The sequence below is a fragment of the Melanotaenia boesemani genome, chromosome 19 (genome assembly GCF_017639745.1).
Source record: "Melanotaenia boesemani isolate fMelBoe1 chromosome 19, fMelBoe1.pri, whole genome shotgun sequence".
Classification (NCBI taxonomy): domain Eukaryota; kingdom Metazoa; phylum Chordata; class Actinopteri; order Atheriniformes; family Melanotaeniidae; genus Melanotaenia; species Melanotaenia boesemani.
In genome coordinates this window covers 11,508,172-11,529,326 of record NC_055700.1, presented here as the reverse complement: position 1 = coordinate 11,529,326, position 21,155 = coordinate 11,508,172, and the positions used below count along the sequence as shown (strand labels likewise).

Sequence of the window (21,155 nt, the reverse complement as noted above, 5' to 3'; positions counted from 1 at the left end):
AGTGTAAATGCTCTCCTTTAGTGTTGTACGCAGAATCCTGATTGCTGATTTAAAATAAAACAAACAAAAAAAAACTGTTTAAGCAGGGTTCCCCATCCAGCCTGAATCTCAGGAATCTATTTGACCCCCTCCCTGAGCCACCAGTCACCATGGTGCATCTCCAAGATCCTAGGAGCTCTGTCTTCTCGGGATTTATGCCCCTGGTATAGTCACCTACGTGAAACAGGTCTCGGGGGGAGAGAGCAGACAAAGCACGGCTCAACAGAACAACTTTGGTTTGAAGTTTCACTCGCCCAGATGTGGGTCACCAGCATCCCCTTCTGGAGCCCGGTCTGGAAGTGGAGCACGGAGGCGAGTGCTTGGTAGTGGGACCTTTGACGATGGGGTCAGGTTGGGCTCAACTGAAAAAGGTGGCTCACCCTCCTGTAGACTCACCACCTGCGGGAGGAGCCGTAGGGATGGGATGCAGTGTGAGCTGGGTTGCAGCTGAATGCCGGGACCCTGGGGGTCCAATCCTTGTCTGGAGAAGCTAGCTCTTGGAACATCAACTCTGTGGTGGGGAATCACTTCTAGACTTCCCTGCTTAGGCAGCTGCCCCACGAAACCCGGCCCGGACAAACGGCAAGCAAATAGATGGATGGATGGAAGGAAGCTTTAGTTTTTTTTAACTAACAATTTATGTTTTTTATTCAAAATAAATAAAACCAACCTTTGTAAGTCCTTATTTAAACACTTTATTTTACAGTAGTGACTACATTATGTGAGATAGTTCATTAAATTATTACATTTTCAAACAAACAGGCACATTAACTCCAGTATTGTGGCTTTTTCACCTATAATTTTAAAAATCTTTTTTTTTTCTTTTCCCTGTGGTAGCACTGCAATAATTACAACACTGTGCACAGCTGGAAAATAAAAACTATTTTTTTCTTCAAATCAACCAACATATAAACAGTAAGCTACCATACAAGTTTGGCGAATAAAAATCTGTGTTCAGTGCATGATGTGCATGGCATTGAGAAGATACATTCATCACCCTGTACGCTGCAGCTTTAGTCCTCGGTGTCTGAGCTGTCTGCTGGGTCTGTGTTGTGGGTCAGCATGTAGTTGTCCATGTCGATGGAAGGGCAATTGTGAATTGAGTAACGCAGACGCTCGGCAAGGATAGCCTGGCTTGTGTACGGGGGCAAGCGAAGCAGGAAGAAGCAGGTTTGAGCAGTAGGGAGTCCGTTGATGGGCTAAAGATAAGTAGCAGAGAATATTAGATGTTAAACATTATTTTTTTACTGATTTATTTCTTAATTTCTTTGATTTCCTGCAAGTGAAGCTTTTTCCTGAGCTCTGATGTCCTCACCCTGTCCACCTTGATGATTTGGAACTTCTGTGTGATATCAGCCGGGTTGGAAGGCAACCTGGATCTGCCAGAAACAAAACGTAGGAAAAGCACCCGCTCCTCATTGGTGAACTCCTCCAAGCTCTGCCAAAACCAGCCAATAAGCTGGTGGCTCTCTGTGATGTCACGGTAACGGACCAGCTTCTTCAGCATCTCAACAGAGACCTCTGGTAGGCCACAGACCAGCTGCTCCAGCTGCTGCGCTGTCAGCAAGGAGAGGAGGGGCACTGGGATGATGGTGGACATGCCCTCTCTGACTGCGGCCACCTGGACAGAACAGAACAAACTCAGCTTTGATGCTTTTGAGGACAAGACAACAACAATCAGGCAGGGCACTAATGGAAACTAGTGAGCAGACTGGGTGTTTTATATGGATACAAGTGTCTACAATACATGGAAAGTCAAACCAGTATATGTTCATGGGCCAGATCTGATTAAAGTAGATCTAGATTAAAATTCAACATTTTTAACCATTTTAAAGAGTTATCATAACATCTGCAGGTGTGTTTATTTATTTGCTTAAAGGTGAGGTATATAAAGTTCTATGTCAAACCTCGCTCAGTATCTTACTATGGGAAGCACAGGAGCCCCCTGCCAGGCATATGATTAGTCTTTTATTCTTGGTGGTAGTGGAGCACATGTTTTTGGTTACACCAGGCAACCCTTCCTATTTTGTGATATCTCACTCAGTTTTCAGAGAACCAGGGTGTCACTGGTAACTTAACACTTCTAAAAGGTCAGTTCTATCCTCATCTGTATTATCTTATTGTTGGGGGTTTAAAGTTAATAAAAAAAGATATAAATAATAAATCTTCCTAATTTGATTAGACATTTTTCTTTACCTTAGTCATATAAAAAGTTAGTTTAGCAAAAACTAACTTTTCAACATGATCTAATGGCAATGTATATGAATAGCATGAAGCCTCAGGCATGTTATTTCTACCCATATTACGTAATTGGTGTCATTTTAAGTTGTTAAAATACCATGTAAAATGGTTATTGAGTAGGGGTACAGTACAAGGCTACATGGTGTCAAACTAAACACAAAAATACAAAAAAAGTGTACTAAAAGTGAGCAACATTATCTAGTGTGTAATAACTAGGCTTTTTTTTACAAGATCAGGCTTGTTTTGGTTTGTTTTGAGTTTTTAAAAAAAAAAAAAAAAAATCTGTAATAAAACAAATATTCAAAAGTGTTTCCCACTGATCAAAAGTGCTGCCGACTGATTTTCTTTTAATCCACTAACGGATAAATCAGCTGCAGTTAATCTGGAGAGGATTAACATGTTGTGCAATGTTTTAGGCTAATCTTAAAATGCATTCAAGTCTACATCTGTAGATCAACTCAATGAATTGTTTGTAGTTAATTTTAAAGAGTGTAGTTAGGACCTTCATTCCACAAACATTTACCATAATGTTGCTTCTGCCATTGACAAAGCAAAGATTTCTGGTTTGGGAATGTTGATTCTTAGTGCTAAAGAATTCGAGTTCTTGAGCCAGTTCGCATGTGGGCTTGTGTTTTTTTTTTTTTTTTGTTTTGTTTGTTTTTTTTTTGTTTTTATGGTTATGCACATGCTGATGCAAAACTATTATTACACACAAATCATTCTACAACACTTAAATCCTCAAACCTGTGAGTCCATCTCATGCAATCTGTAGTCCAGAGCTCTCTCCACATATTCAATTCGGTTGGCAAACGTTAGGGGGATGTTCTGACCTCCAGGAACCACAGGTACTAGCCTTCCATCAGCACTGTGAGCCATGAATGAATCCAGTGGGATCATCTGCAAAGGGACAGATGATAATGGGATAATCCAGTTAAGGGAATGAGGGATTTGAAAATAAAGAAGAAAAGCCTAAAAAATCTTAAGTTTGAGGAAGAAAATATAAGAAGAATGAACTCTGCAAGGAGCAACAACATCTTACTACATGGAAATTGTCCTCTGTTATTCCACTGTTTTCTAAGTGATGGATGCCTTGAAGGGTGCGGAAGGTTAGCAGGTCCACTTCCTCCAGGTCAGGCCCTCCTAATGGCATGGAACAAAGCTGTTTCCACACCCAAGGAGCCAAATGTAAGTCCAGTGGCTTTTTAGTGCGGATAGCTACTGCCATGAGGATACCCAAGAAGCGAAACTGGACCATGTGATCATCAGAGTGTGCCGCAGGATTGAGCAAGAACCTAAGAAATTATCCATGTACAGAGATAAGGACCATTTCAGCATATCAGATATGCTGCTATATAATTAAAAAATATCTAAAAAATTTGCACCTGTCAGTGTTGCTCCCCACATCTGCAAAGCTGTTGGGAGTATGAATCAGAAGATCCACCACACCAGACTGCAGCTCCTGATGCAAACACACATTTGTCAGCGTGCAGACAGCAGAGAATGTTCTGGTTTGCATAATTTGTTATCTGCAATGCTCTAAAATGTGCTTAGCCTTCATCCCACCTGGCACATCTCAGTGATGGTATCATCGAACACTCCTCCAGCATCATCAGCTCCCTCCCCAACCAGTTTCACCTTCCAGGCTCGTGATGGGAGCCGCAGCTCAAGAGGATTCAGATTCACCACCTGCTTTGCTATCTGTGCAAAGATGGGCTTGCTCGAACGCCCTCTGTGGGAGTAAATAGTAAGGTATGTTTTTATGGACACAAACTATGATAGCAGATATAAAACAGAAAGTGGTTTAAAGTACAGTTAAAAAATGCAAATAAAACTGCCAAATAAAAGTCCTGACATTTTGTTAATAAATCTGGTTGGCCAGCTGGAAACACAGCAAGCTGTTCTGGCCACATTCTGTTTTTTTCTTCTTTTCCCACAAGCTGACCCCTGCAGGCATTCAGTTTCTGCCAACGGAATGAACGTCATGGTCACCCTTACCTTGTGGAAATCCGCTTCACAGTGATCTGAGGCCCATATGTTTTACCCTGGGTCATTGTCCTGCCGATTGAGCGCACAAGAGGCAGAGTGTTGACCTTGGGTGATAGAAGGCCTCTGAGTTCACCGCGAATGATGGCTGCAGTCCCAGAACTATAGCGTGAGGTGGACATCTGGATGTAGGGAAGGAAAGGGATGTAAAATAGGAGGAGGTGAATAGGGAAGTCCATTGAAAATATGATAGCAATGCAAAAGGCATAACAAGCAGTAGATGCAAAACCATATTCGCATTCACATATTTTAAAAAACAGTTGAACTAAGGATACCGGATTCTTTGTGCCCAGATTGAGGAGCCTCCAGGATTTGTACATGAGATCAGAGAAGTGGTAGAGCACCCTGAGGCGCATGCTGAGCAAATCAGGGCTGCAGTCTTTTAGAGTGTTGTACTGGGGAGGGACAGACTGGGGAAGGCCAAGCTGGAAATATCCAGAACCACCTGCCAGTGAAGGTAACATATGGAGTCCCAGGTGTGTCCCTTTCATAGATCACAGAGTAATTGTGCATGCAGATACTGTAAGGCTTTGTGTGTACCTGAGGTTTTCAGCGAGGTAGATGGAGTCGTCCAAGCTGCACTGTGGCAGCGGCCAGCAGAGATTTGTCGGATGTGTTTACCCTGGAGAGGTGTCACAAGTGTTGGCTCCTTCACTGGATTGGAGTGTCCAAGGCCAAGCTGGAACACATGCATGAAATACAACAATGTAATCCTAACAGTACCAATATAAGAAAATATAATATTGTCTTAATGTATCATATTCCATAAAAGAAAACTGGTTACCTGTCCCTCACTATTGCACCCCCATGCATAAACATCTCCAGTGGAGGACAGGGCCAACACATGTTCACAACCCACAGCAATGTCCTCTATGAACAATCCCTCTAGGGAAGGCACCACCTGGGGGTTGGATTTATTCTTCAGCATGGATTCTGGCAGACCAATCAGACGCTCTGAAGGATGAGCAGAAGAAAGAAAAATAATGGCAAAAATATATACTCACATTTTCTCCCATTTGCAGTTTTTATGTCAGGAAGCAAATAAATAGAGGGACCACTCGACATGTGTCACTTAATTCCTTATGAAATTATCACCAAGTATCAAAAATAAAGGGTATAGTGGCAGACAGGAAAAGACAGTTATAGAAATGAGTCAATATTTCATGCATTTTAAAATTTTTATTATGAAAATTGTGTTTTTGATTTTTTTGTATTTTCATTTTGTTGGAAAAATTCAGTGTTTTAACATCTTAACTGCTGGCAATTACAGTTTTAAGAACTTAAAGTTTAACACATATCTCAGTCAGAGTGGTACATTATGTCTTAGCTAACATACAAACACTGTCCACTTTCAGCTATCTATCGGACTTAAAGAATAAAGTGTACCTTGTCCGAATGTGTAAACATGTCCATCACAGGCCAGGGCCACGGAGAACTGAGTCCCACAACAGACTTTTTTAATTCCCTTGTTGCACAACTGCTCCACTTTCTAAAAATAAAAACAACCAAAGGCAATTTTTGTCTCCAGTGAAGTATATCAATAGCTTTAATAAAGTCCTGGGAATCAGTGGGGTGATGAAGAACATCTGTCTCGTATCCCTTATCACATTTTCAAGGCAAACAATCAGAGAATAAAGAGTATGATAAACAGGGTCCTTTGTTGTCTAATGTGGACTCCTAAGTGTGAGTTCTTCTCAGAGTTAACATACCTGAGGGTAGTATTTTGCTGTGGAGGAACCTGTTCCCAGTTTGCCATAATCCCCATCTCCAAATGCCCACACCACCATGCCATCCAGAGACACCACTAATGTATGGTTGAGACCGCATGAAACCTGAGAAATGCAAGCAAACTCTGAAGAATTATCTTTTCATTACCAGAAAAAACAATAGCTTCAATTGAATTTATAACATAGGCTGCCCATTTTTTGTACCTGTCCAACATGATATCCCTCTAGTGCAGCCACCCTTTCAGGCAGCATCCTGTTGGATGTGGACCTTTGACCCAGACGCCCAGATTCGCCACTACCAAAGGTAAACAATTTCCCATCTGCTGTAACCACAGCAGAATGCCGGAAGCCACAAGCAAGCTGGGTAAACAAAGTAGAACATTATTAAAACCTTGTGGAATTAATGTGTCTTTACTAGAATTTTTTCATGGCTTTGAGCTGCTGCTTTACCCTCATCACTGCTACTGCCGTGCCAAAAAAACCAGTTAAAGAGCATTTGAGCTTAATTAACTTTAAATTAAATTGTCAATATTTTTGTTAATGCCACAGAATGTCCACAGCCTACAAAAAAGCAGAAAATCAACATGTTAATCATTTGATTGCCTGTTTTTTTTTCATTACTGGTGTTCATTTTCCTTAATAATTACAATTTTTGAATGATCATGATATATATCATAACTCATGACAATGGAAAGGTATTTTTTTTATAAAAGGTTTGGGGGATAATTTTGAGAACCCCATGTTGCCAAATGCAAAACATACGTTTCCCATTCATGATGCTCTCCAGAGATGAAAGTGAAGAATCACAAATATGCCTGATATTAATAAATTCATGAGTTATAGCAGCTGTTTTAATATTACCTAATATTACCAAATCTGATCTGCTTATGAAAGTAAAAGCAAATTCATTTATTAGAAATTGGCTGAAAATATAATTGTTAAATTTTTCTAAAAGTCTTTAGAAGAATCATTTCTGCAACAACAGACCCAGCAGTTTCCGATGACATGTTGAAAAAGAAAAAAATAGATTTTTAATCACAAGACAGATTAAGTGACAGAATATTATTAAATCAATTTTACCAAACTTGAGCATGACAGAACCATGTAGGTAGTTGGGGTATCACTGATAATCAAGTAGTATTCCTGTAGTTAACACAAAACCAAGTTTTCCTTATATTTTTCTTAGTTTACAGCATTGAGGTGCTCTGTACCTGAGTGACTTCTTCTCCTTGTAAGACTTCTATCTGTTTGGGTCTCCTTTGCCTTTCACTGTTGCCATGGCCCAGTTTTCCAAAATCTCCATCTCCCCAACTGAACACCTCCCCAGTTTCTGTCAGGGCCATCGAATGTCCATCTGAGCCACAGGATGTCACCAGCTGTGTCACTACATACCCTGCATAGATATTTGACAGTTAGTCTCAATTTAGAAACAAAAGCATAAGGATATATGTAGATGCTAGCAAAAAATAAATAAATAAATTTCAGTGCAAAAGTTAAAATATTAATTCCCAAAAAAAATATAATAAACTAAAAAGCAGTAAAGCTTGAATTTTTAATGCCTGGATAAATAATGTACCTTGAAATGCAGATATAATAGTGGGGACAAAGAGATCATCAGAATTCCCCTGGCCCAGTCGACCATACTGTCCTTCTCCTACAGCAAGAACCGAACCATTGGACTGGAGCAGAAATGTACAGTTTTGACCACAAACAACCTAAACAAAAGAAAAAAAAGACAAACATTTCAAAACATGGGTAAATGTAAATGAAGACTACGCCCTGAGTGACACAGTGGCTACCTGCTGTGTCTGTAGCAGAGAGGGTGCCAGCGTAGGAAATGCAAGGTTGGTTCCTGTTCCTGCCAATTGTCCATAACGACCATTTCCCCACAGATACACCTCAGTTTTGCCCCCTTGCTGCCAGTCCTAAGAAACACAGAATACCATGAGAATATTTAAAACTGTTTAAAATCCCCCTCCCTCCCCGAATAATAATAAAATAAAAAAAAAACTTAAGGTTTCTGCTAATTTAAACCATTTGGACATATTTTACTTTTTAAGCAGTTGAAAATCCCACCTCGGGTTTGTTTGTGGCCCATGACATCAGTTGTTCATCCATACTGAAACTCCACTTACTATTGTCCTGGAAGACAAGTTACAGGAGAAGACGTCTAGAGAAGCTTGTTTTAATTTACATTTTTACAATGTAAGAACATGATCAACACTAACCAGTGCCTTGGTGATGTTTGTGTCTTCAACCTCTTGAAAATCAGAAACAACAAAGGTTTCAGGAAAGGAAGTACCGCTGGCAATAGCCTCAGCACTGCGAATAGTAGTAGCATATGTGAGCAGCCAGCTCCACTCTGACAGACAGGAATGAGGCTCAGAATAGTTGTGGTGGGGGGGCCGTGGGTAAGAGCACAGGTGTTTCTCTAAGGACAAACCAACAGCTAAGGAGGCCAGGCTTTGCAAGAAGGCACTGTGGACAAGCTGGTCACCAGATGTCACATGGGTCTGCAGAAAGAGAAGAAAATGAAATTCACAAGTCAATTCACATGTCACAAAATAGCTACAAAGCATCTTCAAAACAGTTTTAGTAGTGACCCTTTCATAGCTGTACTGCTCCTGCAGCAACAAGGGGAGCCTCTCCAAGAACACAGCCAAGCAAGGAGCCCGATTTAGCCCCAAGATGTTCTGGCTTCTGAGGACCATGCGACAGGATGCCAACACATGGTTTTGACTGATCCAGTCTGGAGTGCAGCAAATCAACAAAACATCCTGGAAAACAACAAAAAAAAACTATTTAACAAAGGCAGCACTGTGAAGTGCCACAAGCAAGAGAAGGACATGATCACAGAAATAAAAACAAAGAAAATAAAGAAAAGAACCACATTACCTTTGACCTCCCAAAGCAAGCAGCTACACCTAAGTTTGGGATCCAGGCTGTACTGACAACTGAACCCAGTCCTGTAACAGTTTGTAACACTGAACCATCCTTTAAAAGGCAGAGAGATGATTAATAATTAAAAATTCTGAAATTAGACATTGATTTCTACGTGATAACTGTTCATAGTAAAATTTTTGCTCTAACTTTATGTAAATATGTGCTGCAGCAATGAATCTGATTTCCGTACTTGTAGAGACCAGATGTTGAGCAGTCCGCCTATCCCTCCAGAAACCAGTGCCAGGCCACTGGAGCAAAATGAAAGGGACTTCACTGCTGTAATGTGACCATGAAGTACAAATGCACACTTTGCACCGTCCTGCTGTAAAATAAAGAAAAAAAGAAAAAAAGAAAGAAAAATATGTTATAAACTTATACTAAAAGTGAGAGTACTTGGCATATACAGTATATTCCTGTATATTGTCATGACAAATCTAAATTTACTAAAGCAAATGCCTGCACAAAAAATTCCAGCAGAAGATGCAATCTAACCTCAGTCTTGGTGCTTTTGTTCTGGCACTGGGAGTTGTGCAATTTGTTTGGCAAGGACACAATGGTACCCCCCTGTGGTAGTGTCCAGATATACACAGAGCCATTCTGACAACCTCTACAAAAACATCAAGAGTACAGTAAGAACATACAACAAACGTTTAAATAAAAAAATAAATGCAAGAAAACGCTGTGATAACTGTGAGCTACTGTTTGGCTGTTCAGGGTAGTTAAGAAAGAGACTGTAGACAAAGAATTAAAGTTGAATCAATTCAACTCACACAGCCATCATGAGCCTGGGATCTGGTGCTCTGCCAGCGAGTGGGCACCATTCTGCAATGTTAATAGTGCTAGCATGGAAGAGAGTATGAATGGTCACCCAGGTGCTCCCAGAGCGTCCCAGTATCTTCACTACATCTGACCTCCCCAAACAGAGCAGCAAGTGTCCTGTAGGGTCCCATTTTAAGAAACTCACACTGTCCTATAGAGTGAAGGAAAGTACAGTTGTCAATGCATGAAATGAAAGAAAAATTATGCTATGTACAAAAGGTGGATAAAATACAGAACATGAAATTGCACTTTTGAGGGAAAACTTGTTACAGCATGAAATAATTATTTGGGTCTTAAGTTAATGGTGCACCGACAGAAAGATTTCAGACCCTTTTACGTTTTCTAGTTTCCCTTTCCTGTGTTTTTGTCAGGTGGTAGAAATAAATAGTTTTTATAAGTAGTAAGAACCTTTGCCGTGACACTTGTAATTAAGCTCCAGAGCATCCTACTTCTGTTTGTAACCCGTCTGCTTTCAACTTAATCAATGGAAATAATTAAGGCAAAGAAAATCATAGTTAACAGGATCTATCAGAATGAGAACTGAGCCATGAAATCAAGGGAATTATTCCCAGACCTGCAACATTTTATACACTTTTCAATAAAAACACAAAACTTTGTTAAGTTACATGGGAGCTTAAGAGGAACAAATGATAAACTAAGTGTTGTGATAATGATTAACTCTTTAACAAATTTCATTAAACAGCTAATTTGGAGTTACTTATAAAATGACTGCAAATTACTTCTTCCCTGATTTAATTCCAATAATACAATTTGGTCAAGGATTAATCAATAAGCAATAGTAATCTAACAGTGAGTCCCTATTTTTCTTCCTAATCAGCTTCCATGTAACTGAGAAAAATTTTGCATCTCTTTCTGTAAACTGTTACCTCACATTGTGTCACTGCACAGATTCAGGGAATGACAGACAATATAAGCCCTAAAATTACTTTGACTCTATCAAAGTAAAATGGAAGGTAGGAAACACCAGAAGACTTTCCAGATCCAGCTGCTCTGCCAAAATCATATCATTCTTAATGAAATCCAGAGTTTGTGGAGACAAGAGAACCTTAGTGATAAATGTTAAGAAATAAAGGCTGAACTATTAGGGCACAATTTCTGTCACCTATTTCCCTGCTGTAATAGCAGCATTATGCTGTGGGAAGATTTTTCTGCAAAGAAGGCTTGGGGAACCCATCAGAGTAAAAGGAGAAAATTATGTAGGAAAAAGTAGAGCAATCCTGAGTGAAAACATTTTCTCGACATTTCATGCTGGGATAAAGGTTTACATTTAAGGTTTACTGCAGTTACAATAAATGTGAAGTTCATGACAAACCTGGAAGAGAGACATCACCACAGGCTCTGTATTCTCATAGCTCTCAGTGGTGGCCAAAAGGATTTTGCCACTAGGATAGCCCACTGCAAAAGGCTTGTCTTCACTGTGCCAGGCAACACACTGGGGAGCTAAACAAGGTTAACACTGTCAATATTTTACACACATATATATATATATATATATATATATATATATATATATATATATATATATATATATATAGATATATATATAGATATATAGATAGATATATAGATAGATATATAGATAGATATATAGATAGATAGATAGATAGATAGATAGATAGATAGATAGATAGATAGATAGATATATAGATATATAGGTAGATAGATAGATAGATAGATAGATAGATAGATAGATAGATAGATAGATAGATAGATAGATATATATATATATATAGATAGATAGTTATGTATATAGATAGATATATAGATAGATAGATTTTTTTTTTACTGAATTAAAGTAAATGTGTTCAGACAAACTATGTGTGCAGGTTTCCCTCACCCTCTGTCCTTTGGCAGTGGGTTAGTTCAGTGTTCTTCACAAGCAGGTCCATTTCCTGCATTGTGACTTGCAACCAGCAGAGAGAGCCATCCAGCCGTCCCACCAACAAGCTTTCAGCAGGTCTGTTCTTGCAGGCCGCTGACTGGTCGAGCACCCACAAACTGAAGCTCTGAGCCCAGCAGAGTGCTGTGATGCGAGAACCCAGAGCCTCCACATGACAGAGAGATCCTGAAACATAAAAGTCATACTATAAAAACTTCTGCTCTTATTAGTAGGCATCTTATACTTTTAACCACTGATGATTTTGTGACATAATTATATTTTGTGCAAAGTGTGATATTTATCACTTATATTGCTGAAAGAGGGAGGCTTCTCTTGTTTCTCCTTGGTGCGTAGCTATAAGCACAAGTCTGGAAAAATAGTATCCTACTAGGACAGATACTATTAAACTAGGAACTGGGACTAGGCAAAGTTGAACAACTCCAGCATTAAAACTCAGCGCATCAGGGGATTCCCATCAAACTAAAACAGTTTCTTCCAAAACTGATAAAACTTTTGCACTTTTGTCATTCTAAAGTAAAACCCATACTCTGAAATCTAATTAGAAATTAATTGTTGCAGAAAGACAAAAAATAAAAATAAATACATAAAAACTTTAAAAATCAAACAACAATAGGTGCTCTCCTTTCAGAGTTGAAGAATACAGACCCTGTTAATTCTCTTGTTCCATGGTATATAACAATTAGCTATCCATGTCTGAAGTAATAATGACAATAGTTTAGTTTTTGACATCTTACAACACATGCCTGTGATGGTACAGTTGAAACAGAGACGTCTTGTCCATAATGTTAACAGACCCGCAGCTGCTTTACTTTGTGAGTGTAATTTCCCTGTACTGAAACTGATCTATATGTTGTAACTGAAGGAGTCAAAGTCATTACAGTGATACTTTACTGTTGTTTTTTGCATTATTACTGTTGACTTATGCTGCATTACTGTTGATAGTTTGGTTTGTTGTCTTTATTTACTGTATCATCTTTTAAAGATAAGAAGGCCTCAGTGTATAGCCACCACATTAAAACCACTGATAGGCAAAGTTTGTCCTGGCATTCAAAACCCTACTCAATATTAAACAGGTGGTTATAATGTTTTGGCTGATCCTTAAATATTAAAAGCTGTAAGAGACAAATAGACTGACCTCTGATATTCATAATGTTTATGTGTTTGTTCTCAGGTGCGGCCAAAAAGTTTCCTCCAGTACTCCAGTATACAGGAGACATATGCTGACATCTGCCAGCTCTCTCACTGCTTGATCTGTCTGTCTTGCTGCAAAACACCAATGAGAGAAAAAGTACCAGTCCTTTGAAAGACATTCAGAAAGGTTTGTTGCTTCTCATGTCAAAAATAAAGATGAAAAAAATCCCTTAAACCGAACCCCTTAATATAAGCATTAAATAGTGAAGCCACCATTGTGCAAAACAACACTTAACCGAGCATAAATACCTGGTAATGCAGGAGAATGTGGTCTGTAACTCCACAGTGTTTTGGCTGATGGTCCACAGCTGCACCACCTTGTCCTGAGAGCATGTTGCCAGCAAACTCTGCTCACTGCTCCAGGAACAGCTGGCCACCTGCACAGAACAAAAAATGTGTACATTTTATTACATTCCTCACAATAAATTAAAAACAAGCCAAAGTTGTCCAATAAAATTATGTCCAAGAAAACATCTCTTCCGTAAGAAAAATAAAAAAAAAATTAAGAAAATAAACAGAAACTGGGCGTGCTACTTGCCTTGTTGTAATGTCCTTCAAGTCTCTTGAGAGGACATTTGCGCAAGTCACCAGCCAGGTCAGTGTATGTTTGGGGTCGATTAGGACTGTCCCTCCCTGCAGCTGCCAAGGCCTGCACCAGCTGTTGTGCTGCCCATTGTCGGTGTTGACTGGTCAGCCTTGCAGAGAGGACACATGCTGCCAAAGCATTTGCCAGCTCCAGAGGGCCCACTCTGCCACTCAGATGTGGTAAAGGTGAGGGAGGCAAAGAGGAAGAAGACACCCCTTGGTTTCCCACATCTGCACCAAATGGATACATTAACAAATGTGAGCTATCATGAATGACACTACAAAAAATGATCCACCTAATCAAGTGTAACTTTCTCACCATTACCTTCATGTTCAGCTCTATCAGGGCCATAGCAATGAATGCTCTTTTCAGTTAGCAGGGACACCAGACTTTGTGTGACCAGGAATGTTGAGGGTGTCTGGTCATTGTGGTCTTGCTGCTGGGCTCCCTGGGTTGCAATTGTTAGAGGGGATCGCTGCTGTGGGTCAATTATGGCTCCAATGTTCACCCCAGTAGCTGCAGCCATGAGGTCCTAAAGGCAATAATTTTAGACAGATTAAAATTATCTGTCATTATCTTATCACAATTTAGCTGTGCAGGAAAAACATTTGTCCGGGCATTCAAAAACCTACTCAGTATTAAGCAGTAGCTTCAATAAGTCCATATTCTTGTAGCTGTGTGGTTGTTTTTAAAGGTTAATGAGCCCTAAATAGTCTCATACATGATTTTTTTTTTTTAGTTTTCAGATAATGCATTGAAATGATTCCTAATGACCTTTAATCAGATACTGAACTGGAAGCGAGGTTCAGCATAATTATTGTGATGTGGATTTTAAATGACATTGTCAAGCCCTCATGAAAAGTTAATTATTTATCATTTTACTGGGGAAAAAAAAAAAAACTGACCTGAGTGCAAATCTCAACTAGCTGTCTGTAAGCAGTAGGGCTGTGGGACACCACACTGCCAATGGCTGAAGTAAGAAAGCTGAGGCAGGTGGAGTTGGTGTGTTCTGTCGCCAGTCCTTTCACACCTGACTGATTGCCCACACAGGTGTGAGCCCTGCCCCCTGCTGCTAAAGTCATCAGACGCACCAATATCCGGATGTCTGCCAGGCCCAATGACTCAAGTCCATTTGACTGGCTGCACACTAACACACTGCAAAGGAAGACAGATAAGAAGTGCTGAAAAATCAAAGAAACATCAAAAAAGAAACATGGTAATTTTTTTAGTAATATTTACCTTGAGGCAGTCTGAGACAGTGCTCTCATCACCATGTTGTAAGCTAGTAGAATCTGTGCTGTGGATGTGACTCTTCGTAAAGCTTTTAGTCTGTCATGTGAGTCCCTCAGTGATATTGCCTGCTGGCCAAGACTCAGTGATGTCTTCTGCTCAACAAGGGCATTACCTAATAAGAAATACACCAATGAAAAGGCATGCTGCTATAGGAAAAACATTAAATCATGCAGAAAAGTTTGAAATACAAGATCCAATAAGACAGCAAGTAGTGTTCATGTGCTTCGGATGCTCACCTTTGAAAAACGATATATGAGTCACTATGCTGCAGTTACTTGGATATTAACTTGCACAGAGGGAATGTGGGTGAGTGTTACAAGTGTGCTAACTGATCAGAGGAAGAAATCTCATAATTTATTGCAACATGAACAGAACAATTTGTTTCTGAGAAATGATGACTTAATTCTTCATTTATGTCTGGCTATTTGGTTTTCAAAAGTGTGAAAAATTAGATTTTTAAATGTGGTTTTGTGTTGCTGGAAAAATGCTGCAATGTCTAATAATTAGTCTCAATGCTGAAAACGTGACTGAAAAATTTGCTTCTTAACCTGAAAATACCTAAAGAAAAAAATGAGTGTACCTGCATCTCTGTCAAAATGTTTCTAAACCCTAATGGGTTATTTAAAAAATTATTAAAACCAGAATTGGCTATTTATGGTATGAGTTTTATATAATAAAGAATGTGCAAAATGTCACATATACATGTCTGATCCTCAAAAATGATGTTGTACAAACATATTAAGCTTAATTTGCCTGTAAATCAGAAAATAAAAAGAATAGTTTTTCTTTTTAATCAAAAGAACAACTACAAAAATTATACCTTTAGCAGCTGTTCTTGTTGGATATCCTGAGCTGTAAACTAGAGTTCCAAGTGGATCTGGTTCCATAAAGATAATGGGATCTGGTACTAGCTTCTTTTCAGTCAGCCCCAATGGTCTTAGCAGGAGTCCAAAATCCTCCAGTCCTGTCAATTTGCCTGTGTCATACTCATCATGGTGGCTCATTTCCCAGTCATCTGTGCAAATAAAAGCAGCAGTCATCTTATGAAACAACTATTAAGATTACTCAATACACGCCTCCTTAGAATTAATGTTGCTTTCCCTACCATCTGAAGTGCTGTCCATTTGTCCAATCAAATCAGATGTCAGACCTTTAATCCTGCAGCACAGGACACAACAATAAATAATAGAAGTGTGAAAACAAAGGACAAGCTTTTCTTCTGAACATATTCCCATATACAGTAGCGTCTGTACCTTTCATATTTAGAATTTGGATCACTCATGTTTGCAGCCAGATATTTTTCCCTACAAGAGCTGCAGAGAAGGTAGAATGGGAAGTTTGAGCCACACTCCCCTTTGAACCAGACATCGACATAGGCACCGGTACTGTCGTAGCCCTTGCGTGCAGCACTCTGCCCACATCCTGGATGTCGCCGCTTTATGTGATTGTTAAACTGCAGAGTAAAGGTGTTGCACAGCTCACATTTCACCATCTGGCTGTGTTCTTCTCCAACCTGAAGCAGCAAAGAAGCACAGATAATAGCATGCAGAGTACACGTACAATAATAGACATCACAAAGAAAGTATACACACTGTCATCAAAACAAGCCAATACACACAACAAAATAGACAGTATGCAAACACCTCTGTGATCATGTGATTGTTAGAGTAATTAAAATGAAACTGTCTGTGTTTATTTCAAGTAATGTATGTACGTCACCTCCACTATCTGCAGTGTGTCTCTCTCCAAACTGAAGAATGAAGGGGTAAGCAGGTCCTCATAAGTTTCTTCTTGGTATGGATCATCCATGTAGCCCAACTCTGATTCCTCCTCAGTAGAGTATGGGTGGAACTCAACCTGCTCTGGCCAATCACCGACTGCTGTGTGCTGCTGGTACGGCTGAGGGAGGGGGCTAGGTGATGGCAAGTCTTTAAAAAAAATGTTTGTGAAATGGACATAAAGTTTTTTTTCAACCAATATTGAGCTTTGAACTTAGTTTGACATGCCTTTTCCACTCTGTTTTGTGACTCTGACCTGCCCTTCTGAAGGAGGTCCTCTGTGTGGGACCTGAGCGTCGCCTCCGTGCTGGCGGAGGTCTGTTCCTAGTAAGATGGACATCCAAGAAGTTCTCCCTCTCTATCCAGTCGAGCCCTGGCAAAAGGCTGTAAAGAACATAATACATTACATCAATTTACTTTAGCATTTCTAAAAACTGCAATACAAAAATTTTGTGTAAACTATGACCAACTTCTAAAATTCCTTACCTTTCATTGGTATGGCTAGTGGGCCGTTCAGGGCATTGCACTGTCTCCGGCCCATCTGGGGAAGGTGTGTCAGGAACACCCTCTGGTCTCGGTAACTCAGATGCCTGCTGGTCCTCTGTCAGGGGGTGCTCTAACATCCAGCTGGCCAACACCTCAATGGTCTGAGAGTCCAAGTCACCTGCTACATCTGGGAGGGACCACAGGGAAGTTGAACTGTCAGAGTTCAAAAAGAAAAGATGGATCATGGGATGTTTCACGAATAATTCATGTTAGGTATCACCATGAGAGGACCATGCTATTTTGTATGGACTGAGCTCAGACTGAGGCATCCGTTCAAAAAAAGTGTGTGACTCAGGTGATGTAGCGTAAAGGGGGGACTAAAATTGGAATTGAAAAGGTGGTACCACAAACATGACCATGTGCCCATATGCAATGTGTAAATGTAAAAAAAAGAATAATATACATGCACAAAATGCATCATTTGTGACATAAATGTTCCCTCCTACCATGCTGTGATGTTGTATAATTATAAGCTTCTGTGATTCAAATGGCAAAGAAAGAATTTTAAAATGAGCTTGTGTCTGAATCTGTTAAAAGATTTCCATCTAATTATGTTGACCAGTGGGGGAGTTACTTAGATAAAGGTTGTTTTGAGGGAGAAAAAAAACATGTTTTAAATGATATACTGTGTATTAAGTTGTTGTCCGCCTTAATGAAAGGCATCCTGTTAGTAAAAAAAAATAATAAACTAACAATTTTTGCTTGTATCAGAGACTATAAATTGTTTGCCACATAATTTATCCTACTGGAATGTAGCAACACACAGTGAAGGACAAATGTAACAAATAGAAAAAAATAAAATCACATAAACCTGTAAATAAATGGCACTATTTACTTCACACAAAGCAGTACCTGCTGCTTCCATGGCCCAGTAGATATGTCTCATAGAGAATCCCATTTCTAGCAAGCGACTGGTGACAAACATTTGTGTCCGTTCTGGTGGTTGAGGAGAAAAAGAAAAGTAGACAAAAAACCAAGAACCAAAAACAAACCCACAGCTCCATCTTTAATTGAGCCCACTTATAGGTATTCTCACCTTTCGTTTAGATTATTTCCTCTGTTCAGATCATTTTTGTTGCTTCACATCAATCATCCTCAACTAATTTTAGTTTAGTTTTTTTTTTTAAATATAAATTATTTTTAATCCCCTCAATAAATGGCCAAATCTGCAAATCAACCATACAGAGTCGCCCAGGGGACACAGGATTTTTTTTTTTTCTTTTGCATTACCACACAATATGTTTGCATTCCCTTTTAATAAGTTTGCGTTACCACACAAAAAAGGGATGATCTGACACTGATTATACTACAAGAGTGAGCACAGCCTGTTAAAGCCGTTTTGCTCAGTTTCTTTAGGTATTTTTTATCTGGTCAAGTCAACATAACACGTACATACACCTGATATTATGTTCATGTCAACGGAGGAAACATGTTGTAGTAATGTAGTGCTTTAACAGATTAATTACAAATTAATCATGTCAGGCAAGCCGCATACTAAAGTCATTGGAGAAGAGACAAACATAAATAATGAATTAAGGAAGCAATAGAAATCAGAAAGTGGGCCCAGAGCACCATCAACAGTGATGAGGAAGCGTTTACGCTCTTACACAGAGACCATCGGGCGGCAAGGGCAATCTGGCGGATGTCAGATCTGTCAGTTTGTCCGTGTCTATGAATAACAGCTGATAAACAACACATTACAGCGATCAGCTGACGCTTCTGAAGCCGAGTACAGACTAAATAGTCTATATTTAAGAAAGAAGACTAAATTATCCTTTTTGAACTGAAGATCCTTAAGAGATGCTAGCATATTGTATTATGTATTTTTTGACACAAATAGCCTAACTTCTTCTCAATAATAAGCTGTACTGCGCAGTTAATAATTCAAAGTCATGAAAATGAATGGAAATTGGAGTCTATTTAATACATTACCAAAAAATCATATCAATCTCACTTTACAGTCTAAACACAAGCAGCCTAAACAGTAAAGCAGCAAGATGCTTGATACCGTTTCTGATTACGGCAAACCTCTTTGTCTGCACTTGTAATTAATCCATTAAAGCACTATGTTACAACAACATAAAACAAAACAAACAACAAAAAGAAAAAAAAACGCGGTGTCCCCTAGGGGGCTCCATACAACCGGCCCTTTATTCTTCTTTTATCTTAAAATGTGGAACAGGGAAAATTTAAGTCTAGTTCAGTTTATGAAATTGTTCAAAATAACAACAACATGACTGACAATAAAACAAAAAAGATGTCATTCAAGCATGTAAGTGTATACATGCATTATTTACATCCAGTAGCAGAGCAAAACACATGCTGTTTTGAGCATCAGTGGCCAAACATTTAAGACCATGCAAAAGACAGACAAGTTATTGAGTTATTGTTTCTTTTGTAATAAAGAAAACAATTTATTTGATTTTCTAATTAAATTTTATGTTTCATGGGCCAGCATTGGGTAACAATTTGTTAAAGCTGAACCTCAGAAGGTCTCAAGACAACTAGAAAAGATTCTCCCTTAAACACACTACACTGTTTATCAGTAACTTTGAATTAAGATCTTTTTCTTTGTTCTTTCAAATTTGCAGTTATGCATTTTCTTCTAACTTGTTCCCCCCACTCATAACATCTCCATGCTTGATCTTACCCAGACTGCTTCTGGCCTGTGTGCTGCAGGGACCAGGCTCCATGAAGCTAGTCTGCTGTTCTGTGAAGGCATCACAAGAAGCAGAGCTGGCCAAGCTGAAGCAAGGGTGCAGCACAGGGGGAGCGCTAACCAGGCCCGTAAGTGTAGGGAACCGAGTTAGCACCATGTGCCTAGGGAAGGTGAAGACACAGTATATACAGTTATAACACAGAGGAAACAGTGCTTTTGAGCACTGTCGGCTTTAAATCCAGGCCAGACGTTTGGTGTGTCAAAAATCTACTTGTAGTGTTGCTTTTAAATGCCTAAAAACTGCAGTAATTCAAGCTGGAATCCTTATAAATCTGCTCAAACCCCTTACTTATTGCTTATTGTGGGTATCAACCCACAATCAGAAAGTCTGCAGAAATCTTCAGTTTAAAATTTTAAATCTCCTCCCTGGGGAGCATCTGGTTTTACTGTTAGTTTTACAATATACTGTAGCACTGAAGAAGCTGTTTGTTTGGTGTTTGCTCGGTTAGACAACGAACAAGCAGGCGAAACTGAAGCCTGGGTTAAAGACAGCGGCCCTGATTCACTAAGACTGAAATGCAGCTGCTATTAGCGCCAAATATTGCACATCATTTGCCTCAGATGTCTGCCCCATCCCAGCATCTGATTCACAAAGCACAGCGCTAAAAACGTTACATGTATGACCAATTTGTACCCTTGTTGTGTCAGAAAAATAACATTCACTTGTAGCAAGCTGCTGATGCTAACGGATAAGGTACAAAGGTTCTCCTTAATCCTGTTGGAATGACTTTTGACTGTATCAAAGAAGAACTGCAATAAGTAAGTTCTGTAGATGTATTTAAACATGTATCTACATACTGTACAAGACAGTTATTTGAAGAAGATGGCTGCAGAGAAACAGCATCCCAATGAGCAACAGCTCAGTCTAACTGTGGAAACAGTTAAAAAAATCTCTGCAACCAGAACAAGGTGCCCAGAGGAAACAGACAAAGGGTTCTCCAGTAATACAAAGGTTATTGTTGTTATTATAAGTCCTAATAGTACTAGTAGAAATAGTTGCAATAGAAAAAAAAAGATCTAGCTATGCAGTGACACAGGTTTTAACACTAAAGATTTTATTCTTACAGTGTGGTAAACAGCACTGTTCTTTGAGAATTGAACACTTTTTGCCAAGGTGGTAAATATAAGTTATTTTTCTTTTAAACATATGCATAAAACTTAAACTTTAAATCTGGGTAAACTGTTCTGAAGCAGATAAACACTATTTGGTTGGTGGAACAGTTTGAGGATCACATCACCCATTGGAAATGCTTTGCAAATGAGACGGATGTGCAGACTCTGGCTTGCTGCCATTAAGCAACTGCAAAAG

At 39.3% G+C, this 21,155-nt stretch overlaps 1 protein-coding gene across 2 annotated transcripts in view; it reads right to left on the bottom strand.

Annotated features, from left to right (window-relative positions):
* Window positions 1-710: 710 nt before the first annotated feature.
* LOC121629901 (probable E3 ubiquitin-protein ligase HERC1) overlaps window positions 711-21,155 on the bottom strand; it is a 43,462-nt gene continuing 23,017 nt past the window's right edge. The window contains exons 42-80 of one of the 2 annotated variants that reach the window (XM_041969806.1): window positions 19,778-19,947; window positions 17,980-18,063; window positions 17,068-17,254; window positions 16,838-16,965; window positions 16,523-16,731; window positions 16,057-16,316; window positions 15,909-15,961; window positions 15,624-15,818; window positions 14,750-14,915; window positions 14,416-14,665; window positions 13,835-14,042; window positions 13,463-13,740; window positions 13,174-13,301; window positions 12,869-12,996; window positions 11,671-11,898; window positions 11,146-11,273; window positions 9,764-9,963; window positions 9,486-9,600; window positions 9,184-9,315; window positions 8,946-9,044; window positions 8,654-8,827; window positions 8,279-8,563; window positions 8,127-8,192; window positions 7,850-7,975; window positions 7,627-7,765; window positions 7,262-7,443; window positions 6,255-6,410; window positions 6,033-6,155; window positions 5,710-5,812; window positions 5,108-5,277; window positions 4,864-5,002; window positions 4,599-4,768; window positions 4,276-4,445; window positions 3,844-4,009; window positions 3,663-3,739; window positions 3,320-3,572; window positions 3,025-3,177; window positions 1,355-1,660; window positions 711-1,238 (exon numbers count right to left, since the gene is read on the bottom strand). In XM_041969806.1, coding sequence (XP_041825740.1) covers window positions 1,053-1,238; window positions 1,355-1,660; window positions 3,025-3,177; window positions 3,320-3,572; window positions 3,663-3,739; window positions 3,844-4,009; window positions 4,276-4,445; window positions 4,599-4,768; window positions 4,864-5,002; window positions 5,108-5,277; window positions 5,710-5,812; window positions 6,033-6,155; window positions 6,255-6,410; window positions 7,262-7,443; window positions 7,627-7,765; window positions 7,850-7,975; window positions 8,127-8,192; window positions 8,279-8,563; window positions 8,654-8,827; window positions 8,946-9,044; window positions 9,184-9,315; window positions 9,486-9,600; window positions 9,764-9,963; window positions 11,146-11,273; window positions 11,671-11,898; window positions 12,869-12,996; window positions 13,174-13,301; window positions 13,463-13,740; window positions 13,835-14,042; window positions 14,416-14,665; window positions 14,750-14,915; window positions 15,624-15,818; window positions 15,909-15,961; window positions 16,057-16,316; window positions 16,523-16,731; window positions 16,838-16,965; window positions 17,068-17,254; window positions 17,980-18,063; window positions 19,778-19,947 — 6,490 coding nt within the window. In that variant the 3' untranslated portion in view covers window positions 711-1,052. The remainder of the gene's footprint in view (window positions 1,239-1,354; window positions 1,661-3,024; window positions 3,178-3,319; window positions 3,573-3,662; window positions 3,740-3,843; window positions 4,010-4,275; window positions 4,446-4,598; window positions 4,769-4,863; window positions 5,003-5,107; window positions 5,278-5,709; window positions 5,813-6,032; window positions 6,156-6,254; window positions 6,411-7,261; window positions 7,444-7,626; window positions 7,766-7,849; window positions 7,976-8,126; window positions 8,193-8,278; window positions 8,564-8,653; window positions 8,828-8,945; window positions 9,045-9,183; window positions 9,316-9,485; window positions 9,601-9,763; window positions 9,964-11,145; window positions 11,274-11,670; window positions 11,899-12,868; window positions 12,997-13,173; window positions 13,302-13,462; window positions 13,741-13,834; window positions 14,043-14,415; window positions 14,666-14,749; window positions 14,916-15,623; window positions 15,819-15,908; window positions 15,962-16,056; window positions 16,317-16,522; window positions 16,732-16,837; window positions 16,966-17,067; window positions 17,255-17,979; window positions 18,064-19,777; window positions 19,948-21,155) is intronic. The other variant, XM_041969807.1, reaches the window with a different exon arrangement.